Source organism: Eptesicus fuscus, chromosome 2 (genome assembly GCF_027574615.1).
Source record: "Eptesicus fuscus isolate TK198812 chromosome 2, DD_ASM_mEF_20220401, whole genome shotgun sequence".
Taxonomy (NCBI): domain Eukaryota; kingdom Metazoa; phylum Chordata; class Mammalia; order Chiroptera; family Vespertilionidae; genus Eptesicus; species Eptesicus fuscus.
Window position 1 is genome coordinate 109,471,965 of NC_072474.1, and position 27,384 is coordinate 109,499,348.

A 27,384-nucleotide genomic window follows, 5' to 3' on the forward strand; every position below is an offset into this window, starting at 1 on the left:
TGGAAGTTCTATTCTAACCATTGCAGTTGAGAAATCAATGATACAAATATATTGGAATGATAGAAAACTTTTTATAAATTGTTAAAAAAACTTAAAATTAATAAAAGCATTAATTTCTAGCCTGGGTGGGTTCCAACTACAAATATCATTTTAAAATATATTAACCATTCAGGATAACTAAAGTATGCAAGAATTGTCTTAACCAGAAATGTTTAGTATCTACATATAAAAAAACAATAGAATTTCTTTGATGTAGAAATAAAGACAAACAAATAAACAAACGTTTCATGTTCTTGAATTGGAAGATTGAGCATCTTAAAGATGTCAACTCTTTTTTAATAAATTTAATTTAAATCAACTTCCTCCAAATTTTTTCTTTTTTAGAATTTGAAAATATTATCTTAAGGTTTATCTTGAAGAATAAATATAGTAGCTGAGAAAATGTTGAATAAAGATATACAGAGGAAAGAAATAAATCTACCAGATGTGAACTACATTATAAGACTTGGATAACTGTGATATATATATATATATTTTTATATTATATATTTTATTTTTTACTGTCATAAAAAGAGAGTGATTCTTTTATTTTACTGTCATAAAAAGAGAGTGGTTCAGAACCAGGTGGTGGAGGGCAAAGGGGAAAAAGGAGGGGGCATCTATAATATTCTCAGCAATAAAGATAAAAAATAAAAGTAATATAAATGAATAAATAAAAATCAATACAATGAAAAAGAGAGAGTGAGAAAGCTCTATGTAGCAGAGTAGTTAATCAAGACAAGTTCCTTTAAGGCATCCTATATAATAAAAGGCTAATATGCAAATCAACCAAAATGACAAATGACCGGTCCCTATGATGCACACTGACCACCAGGGGGCAGATGCTCAACACAGGAGAGATGTCCGACTGCCAGCTTAGGCCCGCTCCCCGTCCCGGACTGCGATAGGGCGCAGGCTGGGCTGAGGGACCCTCCCAGTGCATGAATGTTGTGCACCGGGCCTCTAGTAAATATATAAGATCTGGTCAAGGCAGCAGCCCCAGTCATGAAAAATGTTCCATGCTTCCTAACACATGCTGTTCCCTCAGCCTGGACAACTCATCCCCTTGGTCACTTGTGCCTGATTTATGTCTATTCATCCTTCCATTTAGGTCTTTCTCTAACATCTCACTCAGTTCCCACTGATCCTGCACTATGTCTATGAGGCATCAGGAATTAGAGCATGGACTTATTCTGGAAGTCAGTAAAGCATTTCAGTTTCATATCCAAAGGGTGTTGATTTATGGTTAGAATCCAGCCATGGCTGCGGACCTCTCCTGCACAATGTTATTGTCAGTAACTTGAACAAAGGGAAAACAGAATTTGGCCCATCATGAAAATGTCCTGAGGGATGGCTGACAGAATAAGAATCCAAAATTATCTGAATATGCCAAAGTACTGGTTGAATGAGATGAAATAAGACAGGCTTACATGCAAGTTTCTACAACTTGGAACTATAAATCCATTCATGAATTACATGGACTCATTCAGCAAATACATATTGAATCCTTACTGCATCAGACAATGTATAAACAGAGGGGGCCATGGTACACATCTTTCTATCCTTAATTAATGAGTTAATAGCTCAAAGAATTGCTTGGTCAGAAGCTCCCTAAATGCAGGATATGGCCTACCTTAGTCGTTGTTTCTCCAGCACCTAGTGCAAGGTGATTGGCTGGAGTCTTAGTCAAGTTATTGAAAATTTGGTAGGTAAAAAACAAACAAAAAAAAATATGTCTAATAGATTTCTGGCAAAATCAGAAAATATTGTGGGATTTGGGGACCCTGTTGGCAGATGCATACTACATTTAAGACTAGAGTAGTTTCGCCGAAACCGGTTTGGCTCAGTGGATAGAGCGTCGGCCTGCGGACTCAAGGGTCCCAGGTTCGATTCTGGTCAAGGGCATGTACATTGGTTGCGGGCACATCCCCAGTAGGGGGTGTGCAAGAGGCAGCTGATCGATGTTTCTCTCTCATCGATGTTTCTAACTCTCTATCCCTCTCTCTCTTCCTCTCTGTAAAAAATCAATAAAATATATTTAAAAAAAAAAGACTAGAGTAGTTTCATCAGATCATATAATTGTATCAACCTTTCACTGCCATCTCATTGCACTAGTAATAAAATTCAAGTTCTTTGCCATAGTCTAGGAAGAGCCACATAATCTGGTTCTTCTCTTTCTCTGAGCTCATCTATCATCTCACTCCTGCCACAATGCCTTTCTTCCTGGGACATACCAAGCACACTCAGTTCAAACTCATTCCTGTCTTGAGGCTTTGCCCTTGCTTTTCCCTGGGCCTGGACCTCTTCAATCCTGGATTTTCACATGGCCCCCTTCAATCAGAAATCAGCTCCATCACCATCTCCTCACCACAGCCTTCCATGCCAGCCAGTGTAAACCAGTCTGTATTCCCTTGCCACCAAGTTGATTCTGTCTCCCCACTTGTCTGCTATTTACCTAAAGTACTTGGAACAATGTCAAGCCCAGATACTTACTAAGCAGATATTCAATGAATGAATCTTTGAAATAGCAAGAGAGGTGATTATTTAAGTCAAATTTCTTTGGTTGAGAAAAGAGGAAAAGGTAGGTTAGATTGAAAATGTTGTCAATTTATGAAAGTAAAGTTAGTTTGACTTGCTTCACCGAGATAGAGGAATCTGCCGTGAGCCTATATCACACCCATCAGAGTTTAAGCATGTTTTATTTCTATTGTTTTGGCTAATTATGATGGTTATGTACCATAAATGAAATCATCAGTAGTGTTTATGTCACTCCTAGGAGCATCATCACCATTTACATGTTAGCATACTACATTCATTGATTCTGAATACTGATAAGTCTAAAGTGTCTTAATGAATCTGTGTGTACCTCAGTGGCAGACTTTCCATTTGGATTTCTGATGTCCTGCAACTTTAGAACAACTATATAAAACTACTTAGATTTAGATAACCAATTTATCAGTTATTGTGTTTACAAAAAGTGTTTAAAATCATATTATAAGGCCATTGCCCTAGCCGGTTTGGCTCAGTGGATAGAGTGTCCACCTGTGGACTGTAGGGTCTTGGGTTCGATTCTGGTCAAGGGCACATGCCCGGGGGGTTGTGGGCTCAAATCCCAGTAGGGGGCATGCAAGAGGCAGCTGATCAATGATTCTTTCTCATCATTGATGTTTCTATCTCTCCTCTCCTTTCCTCTCTGAAATCAATAAAAATATCTTTAAAAAATGATTTAAAAAATAAAATCATATTATAAGGCTAAGGAAGGGGTGGTGAGGTTGGGTGGATATGGGCAAAGTGGGGGGGGGGGATGAGGAGAGGGACACCTGCAATAATGACAACATTTAAAATTTTAATAAAGAGAGAGAAAAAATCATATTATTCAATTATTTTACTATAATTAATTTCACCAAATTCAAAACACAAAATGTTTGGTTATGATTTTTCTCTTTTCACTGAGGAGGAAAATCCTATATAATAAAAGCCCAGTGACTGAACGGCGGAACAACCAGAATGGCTGGTCAACCAGTCGCTATGATGCACACTGACCGCCAGGGGGCAGACGTTCAATGCAGGAGCTGCCCCCTGGTGGTCAGTGTGCTCCCACAGTGGGAGCGCTACTCGGCTGACTGGGATGAGTGGTGCTCCTACAGTGGACCAATCTCCACAGGCCACACCACCCCCCACCAGTGCACGAATCCCATGCACCAGGCCTTTATTCATTAAATAATTACCAAGTGTAAAGTGGTACTAATACATCATTAGTTGTGAATCTTCCCCTTATTCTGCATTTTAACCAGGGGTCTCAAACTCTTATTTCATTTTATTTTTTGAAGTGAATTGTCTCTGACAGATAGAAAGTACAGGCATTTGGAATAGTAAAAGATAATCTCTAATCAAAAGTCTTAGAATTAGGACTTAAAGAACTTCAGGGCACTTATGATCTGAACATTAGAATTACAATTTGGCAAAAGTATTTGCAAAGACATTAGAGTCACACCTAATAAACTATCAGAATTACAGATTCTCAAGATAAGGTGTAATTGTTGATTTCCCTGGAAGTATTTGAGTATGCCTGTTCCACCACAAGCTCACCAGGTTTGTTTTAATCATTTTTATTATTTTAATTTATACTTTGATTACTAGTTTGAACATTTCCCCATATAATTATTTTCTACTTGCAATTTCTTTCATGTGAATTACCTACAAACATTCTTAAGAGTTAAAAGCATTTCTTAATGACATAGAGATGAATAGAGGTGAAATGAGATGAAATGCTCTAAAGGAGATGAGATATAATAGAGATGAAATGTCCTAAAAGATAGATGCACCATAGTTTATATCTTTTTAATGATTAAGAGTTCCCAGTGTGTACCATTTAGTTTCTAAATGGGGAAAAATAAGCCAATATGTGTAAGTATGCAGTACATATCCTAACATCCACCAGTAACACCTACAAAAAAAAGATGGAAGCTAGATCCTGTCTCCACAGCACTGTCAGCCTACCAGCTCCAATAGCAAGAACTATTGGAGAGTGGAGGTCAGTGGTTTGGCACAGAACAGAACAATGAAAAACTTCCCAAGGAACTGTAATTCAGAGCTCAATATCCAAATTAGCTACAAACAAATTTTTAGCTATTTCTGGACTAATGTTTACCTATAAAGCAGAGTATTACTTAGGCATTCTTTATACACATTTTGGGTTTCTGAGTAATTTAATCTATGATTTTCTTTTCTCTTTCACAAATGCATAGATACACAATATATACTATACTAGAAGCCCAGTGCACGAAATTCATGCACTCAGGGGGGTCCCTCAGCCAAGCCTGCACCCTCTCACAGTCCAGGAGCCCTTGGGGGATATATGACTGATGGCTTAGGCCCACTCCCCGGGGGGAGCAGGCCTCACTCAGCCTGCAGTTAGACATCCTTAGTGCTGCCTTGGAGCAGGGAGAGGCTCCTGCCACCACCACTGGGCTCGCCAGCTGTGAACCCAGCTTCTGGCTGAGTGGTGCTCCCCCTGTGGGAGTGCACTGACCACCAGGGGGCATTTCCTTCATTGAGCGTTTGCCCCCTGGTGGTCAGTGCATGTCATGGCGAGCGGTTGAACGGCCTTAGCATATCATTAGCATATTACACTTTGATTGGTTGAACAGCCGACTGGACACTTAGCATATTAGGCTTTTATTATATAGGATTCTACTCACCTGACATCACAGAACATTTTCCTGGGGCTATCTTGCTCACCTTACTTCCCCTTCCTAACTTTTGGAGTTTTGACCAAATGTTTCAGAAAAATAGAATCTCTGTTATAATCTCCTATAGTCTTAATCTCTCATCAGGAATATTTGTAAAATGTAATTCTTTACATGGGAACACAATGTAGATTTAGGTATATCAATATTTAAATTCTTTTTAGATCCAAGAATTAAAGTACAAATGCAAAGTGTAAGTCTAGCATATGAATGTGACAATATAACATTTAAATAGATTTAGACTTGGTGTGGCTGATGAGTTCTAGGGGATCACCAGAGCTAAATCTGAAATGTCTACTGATTTAAAGTCATTTATATTAGGCTGTACGGTGTGGTTGCAAGATTTATGAAATTAAAAGGACATTTTAATCTTCTCAGTGCTTCAAAAATAATACAATTGTACTTTGAATTCAGGCGTCAGAAGAAACTGGCAAAGAGTTCAAAATCACAAATTTGTTTTTTAGCTTTATTGTCACATTATATTATAGATACTTAGATGCTTGTTAACTCTCTTGTTAGAGGTGCGCTTGAAAGATAGGGACAGTAGTCTGTCTTTGTGTTTCCAGCACCTACCAAGGAGCTTTGCACCTACTCTGGGCTCAGTGAATGTTTACAGAATCAATGAATGAGCTGCAGAGTGACTTCCTCATGTACATGTGATGTTTTTCTTTCCGGTTGTCTCTCCCATTCACTGCACATTATCTGTACATTGCTCATTGTGTGTGCATGCATGTGTGTGTGTGTGTGTGTGTGTGCACAAGTTATATTTTTTACTAATCTCCCTTGCAAAACAGAAGCTCTTTGGCAAAGATAATCTCTGTGGAAGGCAACACAATTGCCCCCCTCCGAGATGTCCAGTGCTAATCCCTGGAGCCTTGTGACTATGTTACCTTACTAGCAAAAGGAACTTTGCAGACCTGAATAAGGACCTTGAGATAGGAGATGATCCTGGTTATTTGGGTGAGTACAAGGCAGCCACAAAGGTCTGTAAAAATGGAAGAGGGAGGCAGCAGGGAGAGCGAGAGTGATGCTCTATGAGGATTCCATGACCACTGTTGCATGTGAGGCTGGGGGAAGGGACACAGCTGAGGAGTGGCAGCAGCCTCGATGCTGGAAAAAAACAGGAAAAGGGATTCTCTCCTGGAGCCTCTAGAGAGGAAGGTAGCCCTGTTGACACCTGTTAGCCCAGCAACACCCATGTCAGGTTGTCAGAACACTGTGTGAGGTAATAAACAAATAGAAATTAAGTCACTAAATGTATGATCATTTGTTAGTGTGAGTAGAAAACTAATACTGTCTCTGACACACCCTTTTATCCCCTTCAGCTTCTGACACAAGGAGAGACTCATATCGTTTGCAGATTCTCATTCTCATTGCTTTCTTTCAGCTCAGTGTTCGCTACCTTGTTCTGTGCTGGAACAGGATGGACAGCATGAATTAGGATTCCTCTGTTTGCAAGTAACAGAAAGCTAATCCCAACTTACTCAAATAAATTTTTAATATTTTTTTTATTTACAAAAGAGGGGAGCAGGCACATCTCACAAAAGTAGGACATCCAAGGACTAAAGTTGCCTTCAGTCCCAGCTAAGATGAGGGCCAAAATCAGTCCACAAAGGCCCTCTGTCTCTCTGGCCTGCTTTCCTCTGGATGGGAGCTTCTGTATTTCTATATTCATATGTTTTCAGTGGCAAAACTGATCTCTTTCAGGGAAAAATAGTAATTTACCCATCTTTTTAGCCTAGGGATTTGCAAGGGTGCTATGATTATTCACTGGCACCTTAAAAAGGGGCTCCAAAACATGTTAGCTTAAAACACAAACACTGCTTTTACTTACCCATGATTCTGCAATGTGGGCAAAGCATTAGGGAGATGGCGCATCTCTGCTCCAAGTGACAGCAGCTTGAGGCAGCGCGATGGAAACTCAAGCATTCACCTCCCACGACGGCCTCACTTACACAAATTAGTTGGTGCTGGCTGTTGGTTGGAAGGTCAGTTGGGCTGTTGGCTGCAAGACACAGTTCTCCTTCACATGACTGTCCCACACGGTTAGGTTGGGCTTCTTGCACTGTGGCAGTCTTACAGTAGTTGAACTTTGTACATCTCAATGACTTGCCCCCAGCACAAAGGGGAAGCCTCTAGTCTTTATTAAGGTTAGCCCCAAACTGGCGCCAGGACACTTGTGCTACATTCTACTGATGAAAGAAGACCACAGGACCCAGCCCACATTTAAGGAGAGGAGACTTGCACACACAAGGACCTGACTACCATTGCCGTGGTTCAGAGGGACCCCCAGAGTGCAGTCTATTACGGTGGATAACGGGGCTGTGCGAGTGAGGGTCCAAACAGGACCATGGGGAAAATGCTAGGGACAGTCCCACAAAGGAAAAGGGCTGCAAACAAATCTCACGTCTCCATAGCAACCATTTCCTAGAGTGCTAGAAAGTACTCCATGAAGCGAAGCTGCCTTTCTTGCTAGGTATCTTTCCCATACAGTTCGTACATTTTCTAGAGTTGGAGAGCTAATTAATAATTTAGGTTTAAAGTTAAGGAATCTCTGACTTTTTCTTATTCAATTTTTCTTATGCTATGAATGAAAATGATGATGATATATAGCAAACGCTACTGCAAAGGAATTAAATTGTGCAGGATTCATGATGAATAAACTGCAATGTGTCTAATCTAGTAACCTTTTTACTGGGACAATTCCTTGGATACTGTGGTGAAATATTTTCACCCTGCTTCTACTTTTTATGGTTTGTATTTATTCTCCACAGTACAGGTCCCCAAAATGTCAAATTACTAGGGCTATTTTGTGGTACTTAGTTTTAAGTTAGAATATTTGAAATGCATTTAGTAAATTTTATCTGTTTAGCAAAGTACAATAAGGTTTTTTGCATTAACCAAGTTTTCTTTACAATATAAGCCATGCGTACACTTATGGTGGACTCAAATTACTCTTCATTTGAATTTTGTATTTAATGAATGAACATGTGCTATTGGGGATTAGGCAGGATTTAGAAAATGTATGTATAAGGATTATTTAAGATAGAATTGCCAAAGATCCAGGAATATGCAGAACGTATTTGTTGATTGATTTTAACTGCAGTAAATATGAAGCAATAACAACTCTATGAATTATTCAGAGACCAGTCATCCATGTCAGGATTCTTTAGATATTGTTTCAGAAAACTGTTTGGCAGGGTATTCTTTTTATAGTGTGTTTTTCCCTAGTTCGTGTACAAAAGAGATATAGATCCATATGGAATAGATTAACACTGATTCTTTTAAAATGAAGTTAAACATTTTAAAACATTCAAGTGAAGACTGCATGATCTTTCCTACTAAAGCTCTCTTTGGTAATTTATTTATTTTAAATATTATTTTTGTCTTTCAGGAGGCCTTGTATAGGGAATGTAAGAGATTTATTAAAAACCTGGGATCCCTTGAGGGTGCTTTAGTACTTTGCCTCAAATCTGCACATAGGCAAAATTCCTGATATTATGAGTTGGGATTTTCAGTGTAAGAGGATTTAAAATCTCTGCTGAAGCAAAGGACTTGTTAGCTGTTTCTAAGCATCATATATCAGAGAGAACCAGCTACTTAACAATCGCTCAACTGAAATGGGGCAGGACAGGGCACAGGGAATAAAGGAGACCAATTTAGACCAAGTGGAAGGTACCAAATTCTCTTCAAATGGGCCTTTTATCCTAGAAAGATATTCTGGCCAACTCCAGAAGCAGACAGAATGAATAGTCAGTACTGACATAGGTATGGATCTCTGTATGTGCAGGTACAGCTCACTTTTTAAAGATTTCCCTTCAGTAAAGCGGTTTGAGACACAGTGTTAGAAAGAGTGACTGTTTGGGTGTTTGCAGATTTGGAATTAAAGACCCCAATTTTTTACTCACAAGTTATGTGACTTTGAAACATTCCTAATAACCTTTTTCTTTCCATAATAACTTTTTTTTTGTCTCAGACCCCTACACTTGGGGTTGTTCTGAAGATCCAAGTCTGAATGCCAAAATTCTTCACACACTATCAAGCACTACATTATTAAAATTTTTATTATTACAACAACTACTACTAAAACGTAATTGAATAACTGGCCTGTAATCAATCCATTAAAAAATCCAAGTGTGTTGGGTGTGTTTTATTTTGGGGAAATATGTTCATTCAGAGAACATACATGAGGTCCAAAGTAGTCAATGTGTTTGTGTCCATTCTTTAAAAAATAAAGACAAGTATCACATGATCTCACTCATTTGTGAAATCTAATGAACAAAATAAACTGATGAATAAAATAGAAACATAGAAGCATGGAACAGGCTGACAAATCTCAGAGGGGAGGTGGTGGTGGGGATGGGTTTGGGGAGAGACTAACTAAAGAACTTGTATGCATACATGCATGACCCATGGACATAGACAATAGTGTAAGGAAGACCTGGGTGGTGGGTGGAGGTGGGGTGGAGGAGGTAAATGGGGGGAAATGGAGAGATCTCTAATACTTTCGACAATGAAGATAAATTTTAAAAAATACTACCTCTTTCACTATTGACTTTCAAAGTACACAAAATCTGGAGAGATGACTGTACAAATTTTTGTCTGAATAGCTGAGGATTTTATTTTATAAAGTATAACCCAGAAGGGTCGTGGCTATTTGTAAAGGGAAATTTGCCTCCTGGCATCATTTTTTTTAAAATATATTTTATTGATTTTTTACAGAGAGGAAAGGAGAGGGACAGAGAGCTAGAAACATCGATGAGAGAGAAACATCGACCAGCTGCCTCTTGCACACCCCCTACCGGGGATGTGCCCGCAACCAATGTACATGCCCTTGACCGGAATCGAACCTGGGACCCTTCACTCCACAGACCGACGCTCTATCCACTGAGCCAAACCGGTTTTGGCACCTGGCATCATCTCTTGCGATGACTTTTATCCAGTTGCAGATCTGGCGATGGTGTGGGGTGTGTTAGACCAGCCAGATATTGTCATTCATTTTTTGTTTGTCTGTGTTTCTCTCCCAGCTATCGGCAGGACCCTCATCCCCCGCTACTTTAGCACTGTGTTTGAAGGAGGGGTGACTGACCTGTATTACATTCTCAAACACTCGAAGGAATCGTACCACAACTCATCCATCACAGTGGACTGTGACCAGTGTGCGATGGTCACTCAGCATGGGAAGCCCATGTTTACCAAGGTAAGGGGCCATCTCCAACATGGTTTGTTCTTCTCTGTGTGTATCTAATCTAATAATAGACAAATATGCAAACTGACCGCACCTTCGCTACACCTAAGCCACGCTCACCAGCCAAGCCACGCCCACCAACCAATCAGGAAGAGTATGCAAATTACCTCAACAAAGATGGCGGCTAATTTGCATATCAAGACAGCGTCGAAAGAAGCCAAGAGCTGCAGAAGGGAGTAAAGCTTCAAAGAAGCAAGCAAGCCAGGGGGGGAGGAGAAGGGAGGAGCGAAGTCAGGGCCAGGGTCGAAGGGAAAAGCAGGTGGGCTGGCAGAGAAGGCGGGGCGGGCGACAAGGGCGGAGTGGAGGCGGGGTAGAGTGCAGCAGGAAATCATATTGCAGGATTTTTCCTGCAACGGGAACGCTAGTTTAAGGATAATAATGGAAGCTTTCTTCTGGAACTTTGAGCTGATTTCTCATATCTTAAACATTTTCAGCACTGTGAGATGATCTTTTATGTTTGCAACACGGCTAGACTCTTGGTGAACACTGTTCTCAGTTGTGGGCATGTAAGGTGGAGTCAAGCATGATAGAACCTCAAAATTCAGGGCAAGAGAGGGTCAGCTGCCTATTAAACGCAGGTTACTAAATTAGAATGTTAGTAGTTTTTATACAGAAGATCTTCTACAGGTAAGAGAACATTCTCCCACTGTTGATCGTCTGATTCGGAGATACACTCCAGTTTATCCAAAGACCACATAGAATCACAGTGATTGTCATAATACCATTAGTGCCAAAGAAATTCTATATGTGACTGAAATTAAACATTCTTAAAGCTAAATTCAGTGTGAATTGAGCAGGAGGACAATCCAACTTACCATAACTCAACTAACCGTAATATTTAAGGAACACAAAAATATAAAAGAATTTAGGAAATTTGGAGCTTAAAGGTGATTTCCCCAAATTCTGAGAAGTTCTATGATTGGTCAATCAGCAAATGAGCAAGAAGTTGTGAGAGCGAGAATGAGAAACATGGGGAGGGGAGGAGGATCAGATAAAAATTTAAGGCAGAATTCAAGGCCCTGTGAAGGATTTGAAATGAAAAAGAAAAAAACTCCACCTATGACCTCTCCCATGCATAGATAATTGCCATATGGTGTGCCTCCTCTGGATAAAGACCTTTCTGAAACATTAGGATCAACCCCTTTATATCTTCTCCCAAGTAGAAAAATAGCAAGAGCAAATATTTAGTCATAGAATCTGGCAAAACAGAAGCTTATTTTTTTAATATATTTTTTATTGATTTCAGAGAGGAAGGGAGAGGGAGAGGGGAAAACATTAATAACAAGAGGAATCATTGATTGGCTGCCTCCTGCATGGCCCTTACTGGGGATCGAGCCTACAACCCAGGCATGTGCCCTGACCTGGAATCGAACCGTGACCTCCTGGTTCATGGGTCGATGGTTAACCACTGAGCCATGCCAGCCAGGCACAGAAGCTTATTTTAATGAACACTGGTTCATTGCATTTTGACTAAGACTCAATGTGAAATTAATTTTTAATATGAATGATAGCAGCTATCTCTTTTCATTGAAAACACAAATGGCCACACCCTCTTTATAGTTAAGGGAAGTTGAATTATCAGGGTTAATGCAAAAGCCCAAATTATAAACAGAAGATGTATTTGTTGCTTATGCACAATATGCCGAAAGAATAAAAATAAAGTGTTTATTGTTTAAAGTATTCCTGGATCTTGTAGGTGCAGTTTCATCTTTCTGCTGTTCACAATGGTGTGAAAAACGGAAGGCAAAGGGAAAGGTCATAAAATGCAAAAGCACATCATCAGATGCCACTGATTATATGATATCTTGCCTTGGCTAATAGACATTTTAAATGTGGGGCGGGAGCTGGGTTTTCTCTTTCTTCCTCTTTGACAGTTGAGCAGAGAGGAAGGTTGTCGTTCAGAGACAAAGAAGTTTCCCACTGTGTGCAGAGCTGGTCCTGGGAAGAGCTTGCTCTGTGGAAAGGAATGATCCCTTGGGTGACGGTTTAATGTGTCTATGTCTCATTTCATTTTGGAGACTTAACACATCTACTTAATCCTGTAGATCAGATGGGTCCACAGTCCACGTCTAGTGTTGCAAAGTCCAGCACTGCGGAGAAAGCCTTTCTCGGCTGCTTCGTTATCTTTATTATTATTATGAGAGGCCTGATGCACGAAATTTGTGCAAGGGGCTCGGCCCCCGCTGCCTGGCAGCTGCCTCTGCCTCGGTGCCCGCTGCCGTGGCTTCGTCCGGAAGGTCATCCAGAAGGACGTCTGGTCTAATTAGTATATTATGCTTTTATTATTATAGATTTTTGTTAAGACTTAGTGTTGCTTGTAGGTATTACAAGAAAAACACCCAAATTCCTTATGCTTTAAGGGAGCGGGGAGGGGGGGGTGGGATTTCCATGATAATTAAATAAAACTTTTGCCATAATAGAGATATTTACAAAACCTGTGGCCATTGGTAGAAAAATGTATCTTGTAGGGATCTTTTTATATATTTCCTTGATTTCTTTCTTTCTCAGGCCAAAACTTTTCTATAAATGACAATAGTCAGTTGCTCTGAAGATGTAGTGCTATTTATTCAGGGCTGTTTTGAAATTAAAGAGACCCATTCTCCTGGTGAATTGATAAAGTGAGGGTTTTTTTTTTTTTATTCTAATGAAGAAACTAGGGTTTTCTCTATTGCATTCTTCCTCATTCAGGAATGCTCCCCTCTCAGATGTCTGAGTGGTTGTCCAGGCATCCAAGGCACGCCCCCAGGAAGACCTGCGCATTCTCATGAACCCAGCTCTCCCAGCCTAAAGCTTCAATTCTTTATTTATTTTTATTTTTTTTAAAATATGTTTTTATTGACTTCAGAGAGAGGAAGGGAGAGAAAGAAAAATCAATAAGAAAGAATCATTGTTAGGCTGCCTCTTGTATACCCCCACTGGGGGATTAAGACCACAACCCAGGCATGTACGCTGAATAGGAATCAAACCAGTGACTTCCTGATCCATGGGATGATGCTCAACTTACTGAGTCACACAGGCCGGGCTATCTTCAATTCTTTAGATCACCCATTTGATTCTTCTCCATGGCAAGACCATCTGCCAAATCTTGTAATGAATATTTCCATACTGGGATGAGAAATATTACTTTCTGGGAAATGTAGCTTAGCTATGTGGACTTCGTCCAGATTCTAATTATGCACATTTATTTTTAGAAAATTTGAAAGGGTTCTCTTTTTTTTTCTCTTTAGTTATTATTATACAACCCAAAGAACCTTTCCCATTTTTCTTTTGTTCTTATGTTAATTAAAAATAACTCATCTCCGTGTCAGAAAATAATCAGGCTATTTAGTAGAAAACAGTGAGTTAATGAACTTCCAGTGTGACAGAGAGAAATAGTTTGGAAGCTGATGCTTTGTTTTTTGGGGGGAACTGGCTATTAGTTAGTACATGGCATTACTTAGCACATTGTCCTAATTTAGACTATCAATAAACTCTAATTCCCCAAGTAGCATTTGAGCCAGTGGTTCTGAGTTGCTTTTATGAAAATTTGGTCAACTGGTGAATCAAAAATCTGCCACAGTCCTAATCAACAGTAACACTTAATATTCCTCAGGAGCATAGTACACATTTTGCAATTTCCTGAGCCTCGCAACATTATAGATTATGGATAAATATGTAATTAGAGTTTTAAAACACACATTAGGAAGCCTTTCTTTTCTGTATTCAATTTCAAAACAAACAGAAAACAAGGCTTAATATCAGAAGTGCAATCACCAAAGTTTTTACAATCAAAGACCCTCAAATTATATATTAAGAGTGCAATACTGGCAGGTGCTGAGATGAGCCCTCTCTGGGGTATGTGTTGGGTGACTTTTAGGTTTTACAAACTAGAACAATAATTACAGCCATTAACACCTTTATCACTTCTTTAAACACAGACTTATTTATTTTTTGATCTCAATTATTTATGATGAAATGGTTTGCCACTATAGCCAGGTATCGTGGAAGTGCATCTATCTGAATACTTATTCTTGTCTTTGACCATTAGCTCATCATTCTACCCTGAGCCACGTTATACCACATTCTACTCCAGGATTTGGACCTTGTACTCTTATTCTGAATACCAAATTATTACAGATAATAACCATATTGCTCTAATATATGCATATATGTGCATTTACACAAACAGTGTCTCTAAGTAAAATACAATGAGCTTTTTGCAACTGTTAATCTAAAAGCACTAATTAGTACTTCCTGGTTGGTGAACCCATAGGTTTTGGGGGAGCTCTCAGGGTATGGAATCTCCTTATCCCTTCCCACATACTTTGCCCTATGCATCTCTTCCATCTGGCTGTTCCTGAGTTGTATCCTTTTATAATAAGCTAATAATCTACTAACTAAAATAATAATTATTATAACACTGTTCCGTGCATACTGTTTCAGGCATTAAGACCAAGACAATTAAATAAATACACATTTAAAAAGCACATTTTATTTCATAAAAGCTCTATGAGTATTGTATTATATATGTAACTACATGGTCCATATTGCTTCACAATTAGTCAGAGAAAGAAAAGGGTTAAAAAGCTACCAGTTAGTTTGAGAAATGTTCTTTTTTAGTTCTCTCATCCCTGGCCTAGTCTCAAGCTAGCACGTGACATGCTGAATGCCTGCCAGCCTCTTTCTTGTTGATCCTCCGGAGACCATCTGTGCTGGGGGCATTGATTAGAGTGTGTCTGCTGGGATTACATCTTTTCGGTTGCCATGCCAACTAATCAGCTGATTTTGGTTACCACAGAAACAAAATGTCAGAGCTCATAGTACGGTAACATGAATTCGGCATAACAGAAAATGTTTTCTTAATTGGGGACCCTTTTGATTTTGGATGCCAAGTGAAAGGCAGTTTTCAAAAAAAAATGGTAACTTTAGATAAAAGCTACATTAATTGTATTGATTAAGAGGAATGCAGAGAATTTTTCTGAAGGGAAAAAACATTCATTCTCCTGTATAAGCTATGCCCATTTTTCTACCATTTCTACCATTTCCAAAGTGTGTGTGTGTGTATATATATATATATATATATATATATATATAGAGAGAGAGAGAGAGAGAGAGAGAGAGAGAGAGAGAGAGAGAGAGAAAGTGCCTCCATTCCATTTGCTGATTGTTGCCTATAAAATAAATCACAAAGATTTCAATTTCCTTTAACTTCCAAGATGGGGACAGGAGGCGGAGAGGTTTCATAGGGCTTGGGAGGAGGCTGTGGGTGTAATTACCTGGGGAAGACCAGCAGTGACCAAACTCTCTTACAGTCTTTCATTTAGAAAAACACCCGACACAGTCAACTCAGATTCAGTTCTAAGGACTATGCTATCGAATATGATCTGCCCTGGATACACTGACTCCTTGGTTTTGTCTGAGAAAGGAGCCCAAGGCTACTTGCAACTTTCCCTTTTTAGCCCCCAGTTTGACTGCAAGCAGTGTCCTCAACCAGTGTGGTGTGTGATCTCACAGAAAACAAAGAACACAATTTAACTTGGCCTTCCAGATCTCCAATCCAGTCATTCATGGGAAGGACCACATCCAGGTCTTCCCATTATATTCTATTCCAATACCGGTAAACCAGAACCTCCTTCTAATCTGGGTTTGTGGTTCCTAAACACAAAATAAATAGATTAGATCATTTAGAAGCATGACTTTAACTGGGCTAATATTTGTTTAAACACCCAATGATCCTCTTTCTTAAAGGAAACCAAAACAGGATTATAGCATCCAAATATTTCTGTTCTGTATTGCCAAGGTATTTCCCTGTCACTTGATGGCGATGGTTCCCTCCTTATTGTGAAAGCCTTCACTGCAGGTAGCTTCCGTCATGCTAACACCCAGGGGGATTGTGTGGCTTAATCTCCATGTAACTCTTTGGAAACCCTTGGTAAATTAATTCTAATGCTGAGATGCTCTAGGGAGTGGTTTGGGGACACTAAAGTCTTTCCTATTTCCGGGGGCTCCACTGTCAAGGCTAAGATCAGAAACAAGGCTCTGAAGACCATTCAACTAAGGAGTGTGGGGGCAAGGTGCCCAAATGCCTGAAATTACCCACAGATTCTGCTAATTGGATTTGAGTTAGGGGTCTTCACCCAGATTATCAATAATTATCTTACAGTGCTTCTGAGACCTTTGATAAAATGAAAATGGCAGGCATTCATAGCATCTTTCTTAAGTAGTGCCCTATCAACACACATTGCTAGTTCTCCTGTGCTAGTCTTTGCAGCTTGCTTAAAGAAAATACTACCTTACATTAGAGTCGACCGAAAGCACAGAACCCAGTGCCTAGGACATAATTGGAACTCAATATGGTGGCTTTTTTGTATTAAATTCCCAGAGGGAAAAATGAGTGTTAATATTTCATAAAAGGTTGATATAAATTGTTAAATACATTGATAGACTATAGTTTTAGCTATAGTTTTAGAAATGATCATATTCCCTATTGACCTTATTGTTTTTATGTGTGTGGTTGTTGTTGTTGTTGTTGTTTTTTGTGTTTTTTCCAAAAACTTGTGTAGCACAGTGATTTCCAAAGTTTTATGTGTTTGTTTTTAGCATAGGAAACCTTTCTTTGAAAAAGCTTGATCAGAAGCTCAATGTATGAAAACAAATAAAACTGAAGTTATCTGGTTGAATTTAGAAGATGGGAAGGGATCTGGGAGTCCAGGTGGACTCCAAGGTCTTCTAAGCAGAGCCCCCGAGATAGCTCTCCTGAACCACTAGGTCTCAGATAGCTCTACTGGTCTATGATTCTGTGTTCTTCAGTTGCATTTATTTTATCATTAGAGCTGTTTATAGCCAAATATGTGCTTGCTGCAATCCTACGCAGTCTACATACAAAATTCCCTTTAACATGTCTTTCCAACAACCCTGTCTGAGGATGTTTTTATCCTCATTTTACAGATAAGGAAACTAGAATTTAGGGAGTCTGATGTTCCCAAAGTTTAAAAATGAGTGAAAAGTAGAGTCAGGATTCGAATCTAGTACTTTCTGATGCCAAAGCCTCCATCCAGTATGTTGTACTGCTACTCTGAGGCCAGCATGGGCTGAATAATGAGTTGTAATGATTTAAGCTGGACCAATGTGTGACCACCACTGCCTATCTTACCAGTATAGTCAAAATAGGCTCAGTGGTATGGGAGTGCCTAGTATTTTCTTCCATTTAAAAGTCATTAACAGCCGAAACCGGTTTGGCTCAGTGGATAGAGCATCGGCCTGCGGACTGAAAGGTCCCGGGTTCGATTCCGGTCAAGAGCATGTACCTTGGTTGCGGCACATCCCCAGTAGGGGGTGTGCGGGAGGCAGCTGATCGATGTTTCTCTCTCATCGATATTTCTAACTCTCTATCCCTCTCCCTTCCTCTCTGTAAAAAATCAATAAAATATATTTTAAAAAAATAAAAATAAATAAAAGTCATTAACAGTGAAAAGAAAGGCAAATAAAATAATAACTACATGGGAAAAAATGATTTGAATATCAAAAGAAGATTGAAAAGCTCCCCTATCATTAATCAGTTTATCAAGGAAGAAAGCTCCAATAAGTATTTTTTATTAATGATATATATTTTTCTTAGAAAGATAAATTTTCCACCCCCCCCCCCCCCCCCCAAAGGCTGGCCCTTTATGCAAGCAGAATTTGTCATTGCTGATACAATGAAATTTAAGGAATAGACTCTAAATATGCTCTAACTTTTATGTCAGTAACTGATACCCACACACTTGGGTTAAGCATTGCCCTCTGGGTTTTCTCTTTGGAAATGAGAACTTCTAGTTGGGTAATCTTATAGTATCTCACATTTCAGCATAAATAATTTTATTAGATACTTTCTCCCAAAGTAGGATTAACTAAAATTAGAACAACAACTCAAGCTCCTATTGTCAAAGGATCATGAAAGTGGGGGGAAAAAAGTTGATAGGAGGATACTACTTTGTGGGGTCCATATTCTGTGCCATGGGTTTTGGACATAATCTTTCTGTAAGGTGGGTTTTGTGCCCATTATTTACAAGTGAGGAATAGGGTTTCAGTCACAGCTAATATGGTCGTTAATAGACCACATCAGGTAAGCAGCTACACTGCCCTTTGAACTTATTGACTCTTGAGCTTGCACCTGGCTCAGTATACCATGGATAAGCCACTTGTGTCCCATTTTGTCAAGATCCAGAGCCACCCAAGGATAGTCAGGGAGGCCATGTTGAGTAGCTGACATGTGAGTTGCAAAAATACAGCATTCTCTTTCAGTAAAGGAAATGCAGGTTACTATGTCAGAGTCAAGGAGATAAATATATTGTGCTAACAGGCTTCCATTGCACTCTGTAACTGGAAAGAAAAGAGATGAAACTGCTAACAAAGAAGGTGAAGGAAGGAAGGAAAGGAGGGAGGGAAAAAAGGGGAGGGGGGAGGGAGGGAAAGAAGGGGAGAGGGAGGGAGGAAGAAAGAGTGGAAGAAAGAGAGGAAGAAAGGGAGAGAGAGAAATACTGTTGTAATTAACCTAGTGATTAACAACAGGAAAGGAGCAAAGGGAAGGCCAAATATTATGGGCATGTCATTTGGGCAGCTTAGCCAGGAAGATGGAGCTTTACACTACCCAGGGAGCCATGCGTTCATTCCCAGCAGATCGCTGGGGAAGGGAATGGACATGTGGGAGATAGACTATCCATTCCCAGAAAAGTTGCAGGGACTAGTAAAGGTGTTTTCTGTCAGTCACACCTGGGAACAGGTCATTGGCCGGAATGGGCTTGGCCCCTGCAAGCATGGGAAGATTCAGGATACTTAATTCCCTGAACAAAGGAGTTCACGCTCTTGGCTCTTGGTTGACTCCTGGCTTGTGGGGCTCTCATGCTCCTTCTTCCTGGCATTCACACACACACAATGGGGTAATGGACTACAACTAGCCTGATGTTAAACTGGACCCAGCTGCAAGATGGAACCGATACTCTGGACACTGGCTTTGCTTTTAGGTCTCCCCAAATCCCAATTACACTTCTTCTAGGACTGGAGTAAGGGAAATGGGGCCTTGGAAACCCAGGGATGTAATTCTATGGAAATAAAAATCACTCATTCTTCAAAACAAAAACAAAAACATGGCGTTCTCCAAGTGCATAACCAATGAGTGTGTCATTTGTCTCGTCTAGGTGTGTACAGAAGGCAGACTGATCCTGGAGTTCACCTTTGACGATCTCATGAGAATAAAAACGTGGCACTTTACCATTAGACAATACAGAGAGCTGGTCCCAAGAAGTATTCTCGCCATGCATGTAAGTGCTTTTTTTTCTCTTACACTCTCTTCCCTATTACCCCTCATTTCACTCAGGAGAAGTACAGTTTCTCTGTGAAAGAACTCCGGTAGTCTTCACACTTTACGTAATGAACTCTAAATGTTGAGTTTTTCCCTCATCCACAGGCCCTTTTTCTCCTCCTTTGTTTTGAGTGTGGTGAATTCTGAGCCTTTTTTTTTTTTTTTGAAACTTTATTATTTTAAACTCTTAAATTAAGGTTACCTCAATAAACAGTTTGTACTTTTCTTTAATTCAGTTTGGTCATTATCCAGTAATGCTCTGCCTGGGCTAATAAACCTGTTATTTATAATCGGGGGAAGAAATAAAACAAGAAGTAAGAAAAACAGTTTCCAGTTTTGATTAGAACCATCTGAGGAGACATGGAGCACATGGACCTCATCTCTGTGTCCACAGGAATTGGCCCTTTTTAACCAGTGTTGGAATGAGCTGGGATATTTGGGGTTCTCTTGGTTTCCATTGGACATAAATCACATCAAATTTATTGAACACCAATTAAGTGCAAGGGTGGATTCGATGCCAATCTAGAGACATGTTTTAAAGGGAAGACTTGATGGGAGCTAGTCAGGTACAGTCCCTGAAGGAGTCAAAAGGCATTGACTTAATTAAGTCCCTCCTCCTTCATAAATGATACAGCATTTTCCTTGAAAAAGCTTGGGAGCAAAATCACTTATTGAGCCTGATTTTTAAGACCCAAGATAATCAAAAGAGAATAAGTTAACAGTAGCTGGCACTTGTTGGGTGTTTCCTATGCCAGGCCTTGTGATGAACATTGTATGAGCATCATAATTAACTCCCCCAGTAACTTAGAGAAGTGAGTTATCATTCATTATTCCTGTTTTAGAAGTGAGAAAACTGAGGCTCAGAGAAGTTCAATCAGTTGCCCAATGGTTTTTAGACTGAAAGTGGTAAAATCAAGATTTCAACTCAGCTGGCTCTGACTCCCAAACCTGGGATGATAAGCCAACTGTCTCCTAACTATCCAACTCCAGGCCATCCCTGCAGGCTTTTGTCCTCAACCCTCTCCTCCTGACTGATTAACCAGGTCTCTGCCCTTGAGCTTTCTTCTGTGACCACCCCCATACTCCCACTACCCTTCTCCACTGCTTCAGCCTCTCATGACCTAAGTTTTCTCAATTTTCAAAGCCCACTTCACATCTCCTTGAAGCGGTCTGAGTAGCCATTCTTATTATTCTCAAAATAGAGTTGGGAACCTGAGCCCTGGAATGAGATCACATAGGTTTGTATCCCTGCTTCTGTGTGACCTTGGGCAAGTAACATGACCCCCCTGTGCTCCCAATCCCTCATCTATAACATCAGTACAGTAATAGAGTCTATCTTGGAGGATTGGTTTGAGGACTAAGAGTCAATGCATCTAAAGAACATAGAATAGTGCCTGGCACATAGGAGGTCCTCTGCAAGTGTGACAAGTGGCTTACAGCAGCAGCAACCACATCTTTTTCTTTATTTATTATTCTCCTATTGTCTGACTACAATGTAAGTTCCTTGATGTGGAGCACGACTACCTGATGCATCTCTATATAGAACCAGCTCTTCCTGGCACACGGGAGGTTCAATAAATACCAGCCACGTAACCAGAAAGGACCTAGAGGTGTCCTGGCAGGTCTTCACATCCCTTCTCCTGAAGACTCAGGGCCTCTCATAGAGTAAGTGAAGTTGTTTCTCCCCAGATGTGAAAGCACTGTTGATCCACAAGTATCCTTGAGCGTTATATGCATGTGTCTTGAAATGTAAATTAAATTATCTCCAGCAAACTGGCCCTCTCAGGAAAACCCACAGCGTCAAGATTGCATTTCTTAGCAACTGTAGTGCAGTCTGAGAGTTTCTTGAGACCATCTTGCAGGGATAAAATGTATGACTTTTTTTCCTGTTTAGGCACAAGATCCTCAGGTCCTGGATCAGCTGTCCAAAAACATCACCAGGATGGGGCTAACAAATTTCACCCTCAACTACCTCAGGGTAAGACCAATGTGATGATTGTATCTCCTGGTGAGTTGGAAAAGTCCTTTACAGGTTTATATATTTCTTGAACCAAGGAGTTAAAATGAGGTAATACAGCAGAATGTGTGTGTGTGTGTGTGTGTGTGTGTGTGTGTGTGTGTGTGTGTCAACAGAGGAAGGAATTTAATTAACAAGCATCAAACCTAGCCTTTGTCAGGATTGAGCTTCCTCTGTACTTTTGTATCACTCTCGGAATGAATTATTCAAAGGCAAGCAATGTTTGGCATCAGATGCTTTGGTAGTATGTCACTTTTGGTCATCTCATGTTTCTAATGTGCTCTTGTGGAGTTCACGGGTTCTGCCTCTCCACCCAGGAGCCGTTCATCCTGAAGAGACTTGGTGTGTTCTCCGGAGAGAGCACCTGAAGAAATTCCAACCAGTGCTGTAACATAGACATGCATTTCTAAGTCTTCCCAGAGAGCTTCTGTGTGACATCATGACAGATTTTTCTGGTTTAGATATAAAGTCAGTTTTTATTTTAAAAAATTAAGTGTTGCCCTAGCCGGTTTGGCTCAGTGGATAGAGCGTCGGCCTGTGGACTGAAGGGTCCCAGGTTCGATTCTGGCCAAGGCCACATGCCTGGGTTGCGGGCTCGATCCCCAGTAGGCAGGAGGCAGCCGATCAATGATTCTCTTTCATCATTGATGTTTCTATCTCTCTCTCTCTCTCTCTCTCTCCCCCTCTCTCTTCCTCTCTAAAATCAATAAAAATATATTAAAAAAATAAAAATAAATAAAAAATTAAGTGTTAGGGAAACGTTCACTACCTACATAATACTTACAGCCTCCGTATTTGGTCTAACAGGATAGCATATGTCACAACAGTTTTTAGTGGAATTGCACTTGTCACATGGTAGGCAAGGGATCTGGTTTCCTTCATAAAGCAAACATTGTCCTCCAGAGTTAACCAGAAGGTCCTTTGCCTCTGAGTTGCTGAGTTCCTTTGTTATCGTGTGTAGCGTTCACTTCTCCAGGGCACCCATTGCATCCTAAATCTTATGCTTTCATTTCTTTATCCTTAAGTGCTCTGCAGGTTGGGGAATTTTGTTTTGTATTCACGATCATTTTTGTGTGTGTTGAAATGCTGGCATGCTTTGGCCAGACCTTCTCTTCTTTCAATTAAGAGTCATTTGGACAAATGCTTTCAAGTCATGCACTCATTGCCATGTGCCAGGTGCTTGTTAGATGCTGAAGACTCAAAGGCCATGGCCCCGGCCATCAGGAAACTCACTCCCATGAGGATCAGGCCCAGAAACAGAGAATATTATGTACAACATGGTAAATACCATGATAGAAGTTTCCAGATGGAGTTATGGAAGTACAAAACAGAGACATCTCAGAAGAATCAGAGAAGGACTCCTGAAGGAGATGATGACTGAATTGAGAGTAAAAGAATGAATAAAGGGAAAGCAGAGGAAAGGGCAGGGAGGGCATTTCCATCTGAAGGAAAAGAAGGAGCATGGACTCAGGGGTGAAATTCCAAGCAGTTTGATGATGCTGAGACATGAAGTGAGAAGCCAGGACAGGCAGGAGAGAGTTAGTTGGGAGTCACGTCTTGGAGCAACTGGCTGGCCAGGGACTGGGCTAGGAGCCTCTGGTTAAATATGAGGATGGCAGGGTCCTCATCCTGGGAAAAGGGAGAAGACACCCTTAGTATCCAGCCTAGATGTCCCAGAGCCAAATCCAAGCATGGCAAGAGCCAGTCAGCTTCACGCCCCCCACCTCACTTCAATACCCTCACTGTTCTGACAGATCCAAACTAGGTTGTTCTCAGAGGGAAACCAGAATCTGCTCAGGTGGGATGGGTCGACAGGTGAGTGCTCCCAGCCAGGTTAGCTGGGGCTATGTTATCCCGAAGCTTCAGGCTCTGCATTCAGACCTGGCCCCCCGTGGGGATGCTGGCACAGCGGAGTGGGCAGCAAGGCCTGGGAAGTGAGGGTCTGTGGAGTTGTTCTCTCTGCAGGAATTTAGAGGACTGCTCTGCACTGCTTGGCATGTCCTCTTGTCCGGGACCCTGAGAGGTTAGGTTTCAACCATCAGGAGATGCCTCTCCTCAGGCAGATAAAGAAGTTCCACACGGTGTGTCCTTAGCTGACCCGCAGAGGAAGCTGGGACTTTGGCGTCTATCCTAGACTTGGTCACTAACCCTCTGGTGAGATCTTAGATTCTTGATTCCTTGTTATATATTTTAGCTGCATTTAACACAGATGAATGCATGCTAGATTTTCTCTCTCCCTCCAGCTTCTCTTATTGTCATCAGTAAAATGGTGACCTTTACCCTGGGGTCAATAAAGCCCACCTGGTGCCCAGGTCCTGGCGTTCTCTGATTCTAGCTCAGGAAGGCTGAGGAGACGATACCTGCAAAGGGGTAAGAAGAGCACCAGCCCTTCTCCCGACAATGATACAGGGCAATGTACAGGAGCGTCTCAAAGACCACCATTTCATGCAGAGCTTGCTGCATGCCGTGCTGTGCTGGAGATACATGTCCTAACTTAACTAGTCCTCACCATGGCCCCTGTGCACTAGCACCGTCCCCATAAGAGAGCCAGGTGCAGCGTGTGGGAGTAATTGAAGTCAGTTGCCCAGCTTCACATCAATCACCAAGTGGCAGAACCGAGACTTGAACTTGGACAGTCTGTTCTAGAATCTAGGTGCTTCATCGCAAAACTCTGCTGCGTTTCTAGTAAAAATGTAGAATGGAGCCCTGACCGGTTTGGCTCAGTGGATAGAGCGTCAGCCTGCGGACACAAGGGTCCCAGCTTCGATTCCAGTCAAGGGCATGTACCTTAGTTGCGGGCACATACCCAGTAGGGAGTGTGCAGGAGGCAGCTGATTGATGTTTCTCTCTCACCGATGTTTCTAGCTCTCGATCCCTCTCCTTCCTCTCTGTAAAAAATCAATAAAATATGTTTTTTAAAAAAGAATGTAGAATGGAGATTTTGATAGGAATTGGATCATGTCTTTCTTGCCTTGATGGGAGAGTCAGCATCTACCATTGGGTCCTTAATCTACTTTGCCAAAAGTTACATCTGCACCTTGTAGGGTTTAGCATGAGGATGAAGTGAGACGATTCATGTAAAGTACTTAGCACAGGGTCTAGGGACATAAAGTGCCCAGATAGTGTTTGTTGTCCTATTTTATTGAGCATCTACTATGTACCTAGCATTGTTCTTTGTACTGGAACCACTTAGAGCAACATGACGTCTGGCTCTCTTCTCTCTTCATGGGCCCACATAACACTACTTCCCCAGCTCTTGCACCCTGGTTCCATGCCTGTTTGCCTTTCTGTACTCATTTCTTTCTTTTTTTTAAAAAAAAAATTTAGTATTGAAAGTATTACATATGCCTCCCTTTTCTCCCCATTGACCCCTTCTATCCCGCCTCTGCCCCCTACCCCAAGTCTTCACCACCCTATTGTCTGTGTCCATGGTTATGCATATATGCATACAAGTTCTTTGGTTGATCTCTTTCCATCCTCAGTATTCCCGGTCCTATGATTATCTCTTGGTAGATCCTGTATAATAACTGTCTGTCTCATGCACTTGACTCAGAGAAGCCTGAAGACAGATCAATTACCTTATATTTCTAGAGCCTCACAAGGTCTAGTTCACAATAAGCACCAGCAAACAGTGCTTGAATGGATGGCTGGTGGATGGAGTTTGGTAAATGGAAGACCGTATTTTGAATAAAACCAAAACAAAATGCAATAAAACTATAAATTTCCTAATGGTTAATTATTTTTGTCTATTTTCTTTGGCCAAATTTTCTTGATGTGGGGATACACAAAATGTTTTATGCATTATGCTTAATGCAACTTTAAGACATCCTCTATCCCAGCCAAAGGACATTTGTGTGCGTTTCCCCTTCCTCTTTATTCATGCATATGCATAGTATCTGCATAAATGTAATCAGTATGTATACATTTTTTAATATTATTTGATAAACACTTTTGCATGCTTCTACATAGTCAACCATTTCTAATAGCTGCAGAACATTCTGGTGTGGTTGTGGGACTGTGTTTACTTGATCTTTCCTCTAAACGTCGATCACTGAAGCAATGTTCAGCTTGCTGCTGTCATTAATCCCATTCCTCTAAGCACCTTTGCCATGTCCTGCTCCAGGTGGTATTATCTGCAAGCAGAAGACTGAGCTGTGAGGCCAGGTGTTAAGGAAAATAAGGCACTGTAGATTCAGAGAAATGTGGGTTCAAATCCAACCCCCCTTACAGCCTATAGGGGCCTTGAGCGAGTTGTTTTCTTTCTCTCAACGCCCCTTTCCTTATCTGAAAATTGGGAAAAGTAATGTTCCACAGGTTGGCACAATTTATAAGACCAGAGGAGTTAGAATTTATAAGAACCTGGCACGCAGAAGGAGCTTACTAAATATTAGTCCCCTCCTGTGCTGTCTGAGAGCAGATCAGGGTTCAACTCTCACTTCGGCAACTTCTTATGTAATTTTGATCAATTGCCTTAATTTCTTGGGACCCTAGTTTTCTCCTGTGTGAATGATTATGCACATTGTGAATTGTGGTAAGTGCATCACAGCCTAGGTTAGAGTGATAATGCATGTGAAGAGCACATTTAAGTCTAAATTACAACACCAGGAAGACAAGCCAGTCTCATCTCATTTGTCATCTCCTATGCATTGGTCATGGCCTTGAATTCTTCACTGAGATTCTGAAGTCATATGATAGATCAGAAAAAAAGAGAAGTCAATGATTAATGATATCTGCCAAGGAGGGTAACAGGAAGGAGTCAGGGACATGTGCATATATTTGGCATCCTTTCCCAATATAAATATTATTTCAAGTATAGAGTCATGATCACTGAGTGTTTTCAATATTATCTATAAGCTTTCTGTTGTTATTGTTAAGTCTGCCTCTTTAAATAAGCAGTATCATCTATTGGGCTTGAAAGCATTTAGGTTTCACAATAATGTTTTTTAATCCTGTGCCTTTAATTTCCCAAGTGAGGGAAGAATTGTGTTGTTGTTATTGTTATACTTCAAAGAACATTGGACCCTGCGTGTAGCTTTCACTGATAGCAAAGGAGTAGAGTCCGGTGCCTTGAAGAACTGGGCAATTAGCTTTGGAAAATGCTTCCTACCCAACAGTATGACATGAAGCGGCCTCTAGGAGAACGAGCGTGGCTGGAGTCAGCATTTGGAACCCTGTCGAGATGTGTTTGTTTTTCATTTTTGTGAGGTTTTGACTCCCAACCAGGATATTTTCCTTAAGAATGAGAAGAGATTATAATGCAAACCTTTTTCCCACCTAAATATTAAGCCTGAGAAGGAAACAGGAATCCCTGTTCAGAGATTGAGATGAATTGAAGCTATTGGGCATCAGAAAGGGCTAGGATATGAGCAGATCAGCAACAAACCCCAGTTAAGCACTGAAGTTTGGGTGGGGAGGGTGGCAGGAACCATACCAGCAAATCCCCTGTGCATCTCACAGTGCCTGCATGTTAGAGACCCTCAAAAGTGTCATGCATGGGTCATTGAGGGTTTGC

At 40.7% G+C, this 27,384-nt stretch overlaps 1 protein-coding gene across 4 annotated transcripts in view; it reads left to right on the forward strand.

Moving 5' to 3' along the window:
* LDB2 (LIM domain binding 2) overlaps positions 1-27,384 on the forward strand; it is a 323,996-nt gene that overhangs the window by 240,966 nt on the left and 55,646 nt on the right. For all 4 annotated transcript variants that reach the window (XM_008150862.3, XM_008150863.3, XM_028159592.2 and 1 more), the window contains exons 3-5: positions 10,316-10,488; positions 19,692-19,814; positions 21,750-21,833. In XM_008150862.3, the coding sequence (XP_008149084.1) occupies positions 10,316-10,488; positions 19,692-19,814; positions 21,750-21,833 (380 nt within the window). The remainder of the gene's footprint in view (positions 1-10,315; positions 10,489-19,691; positions 19,815-21,749; positions 21,834-27,384) is intronic.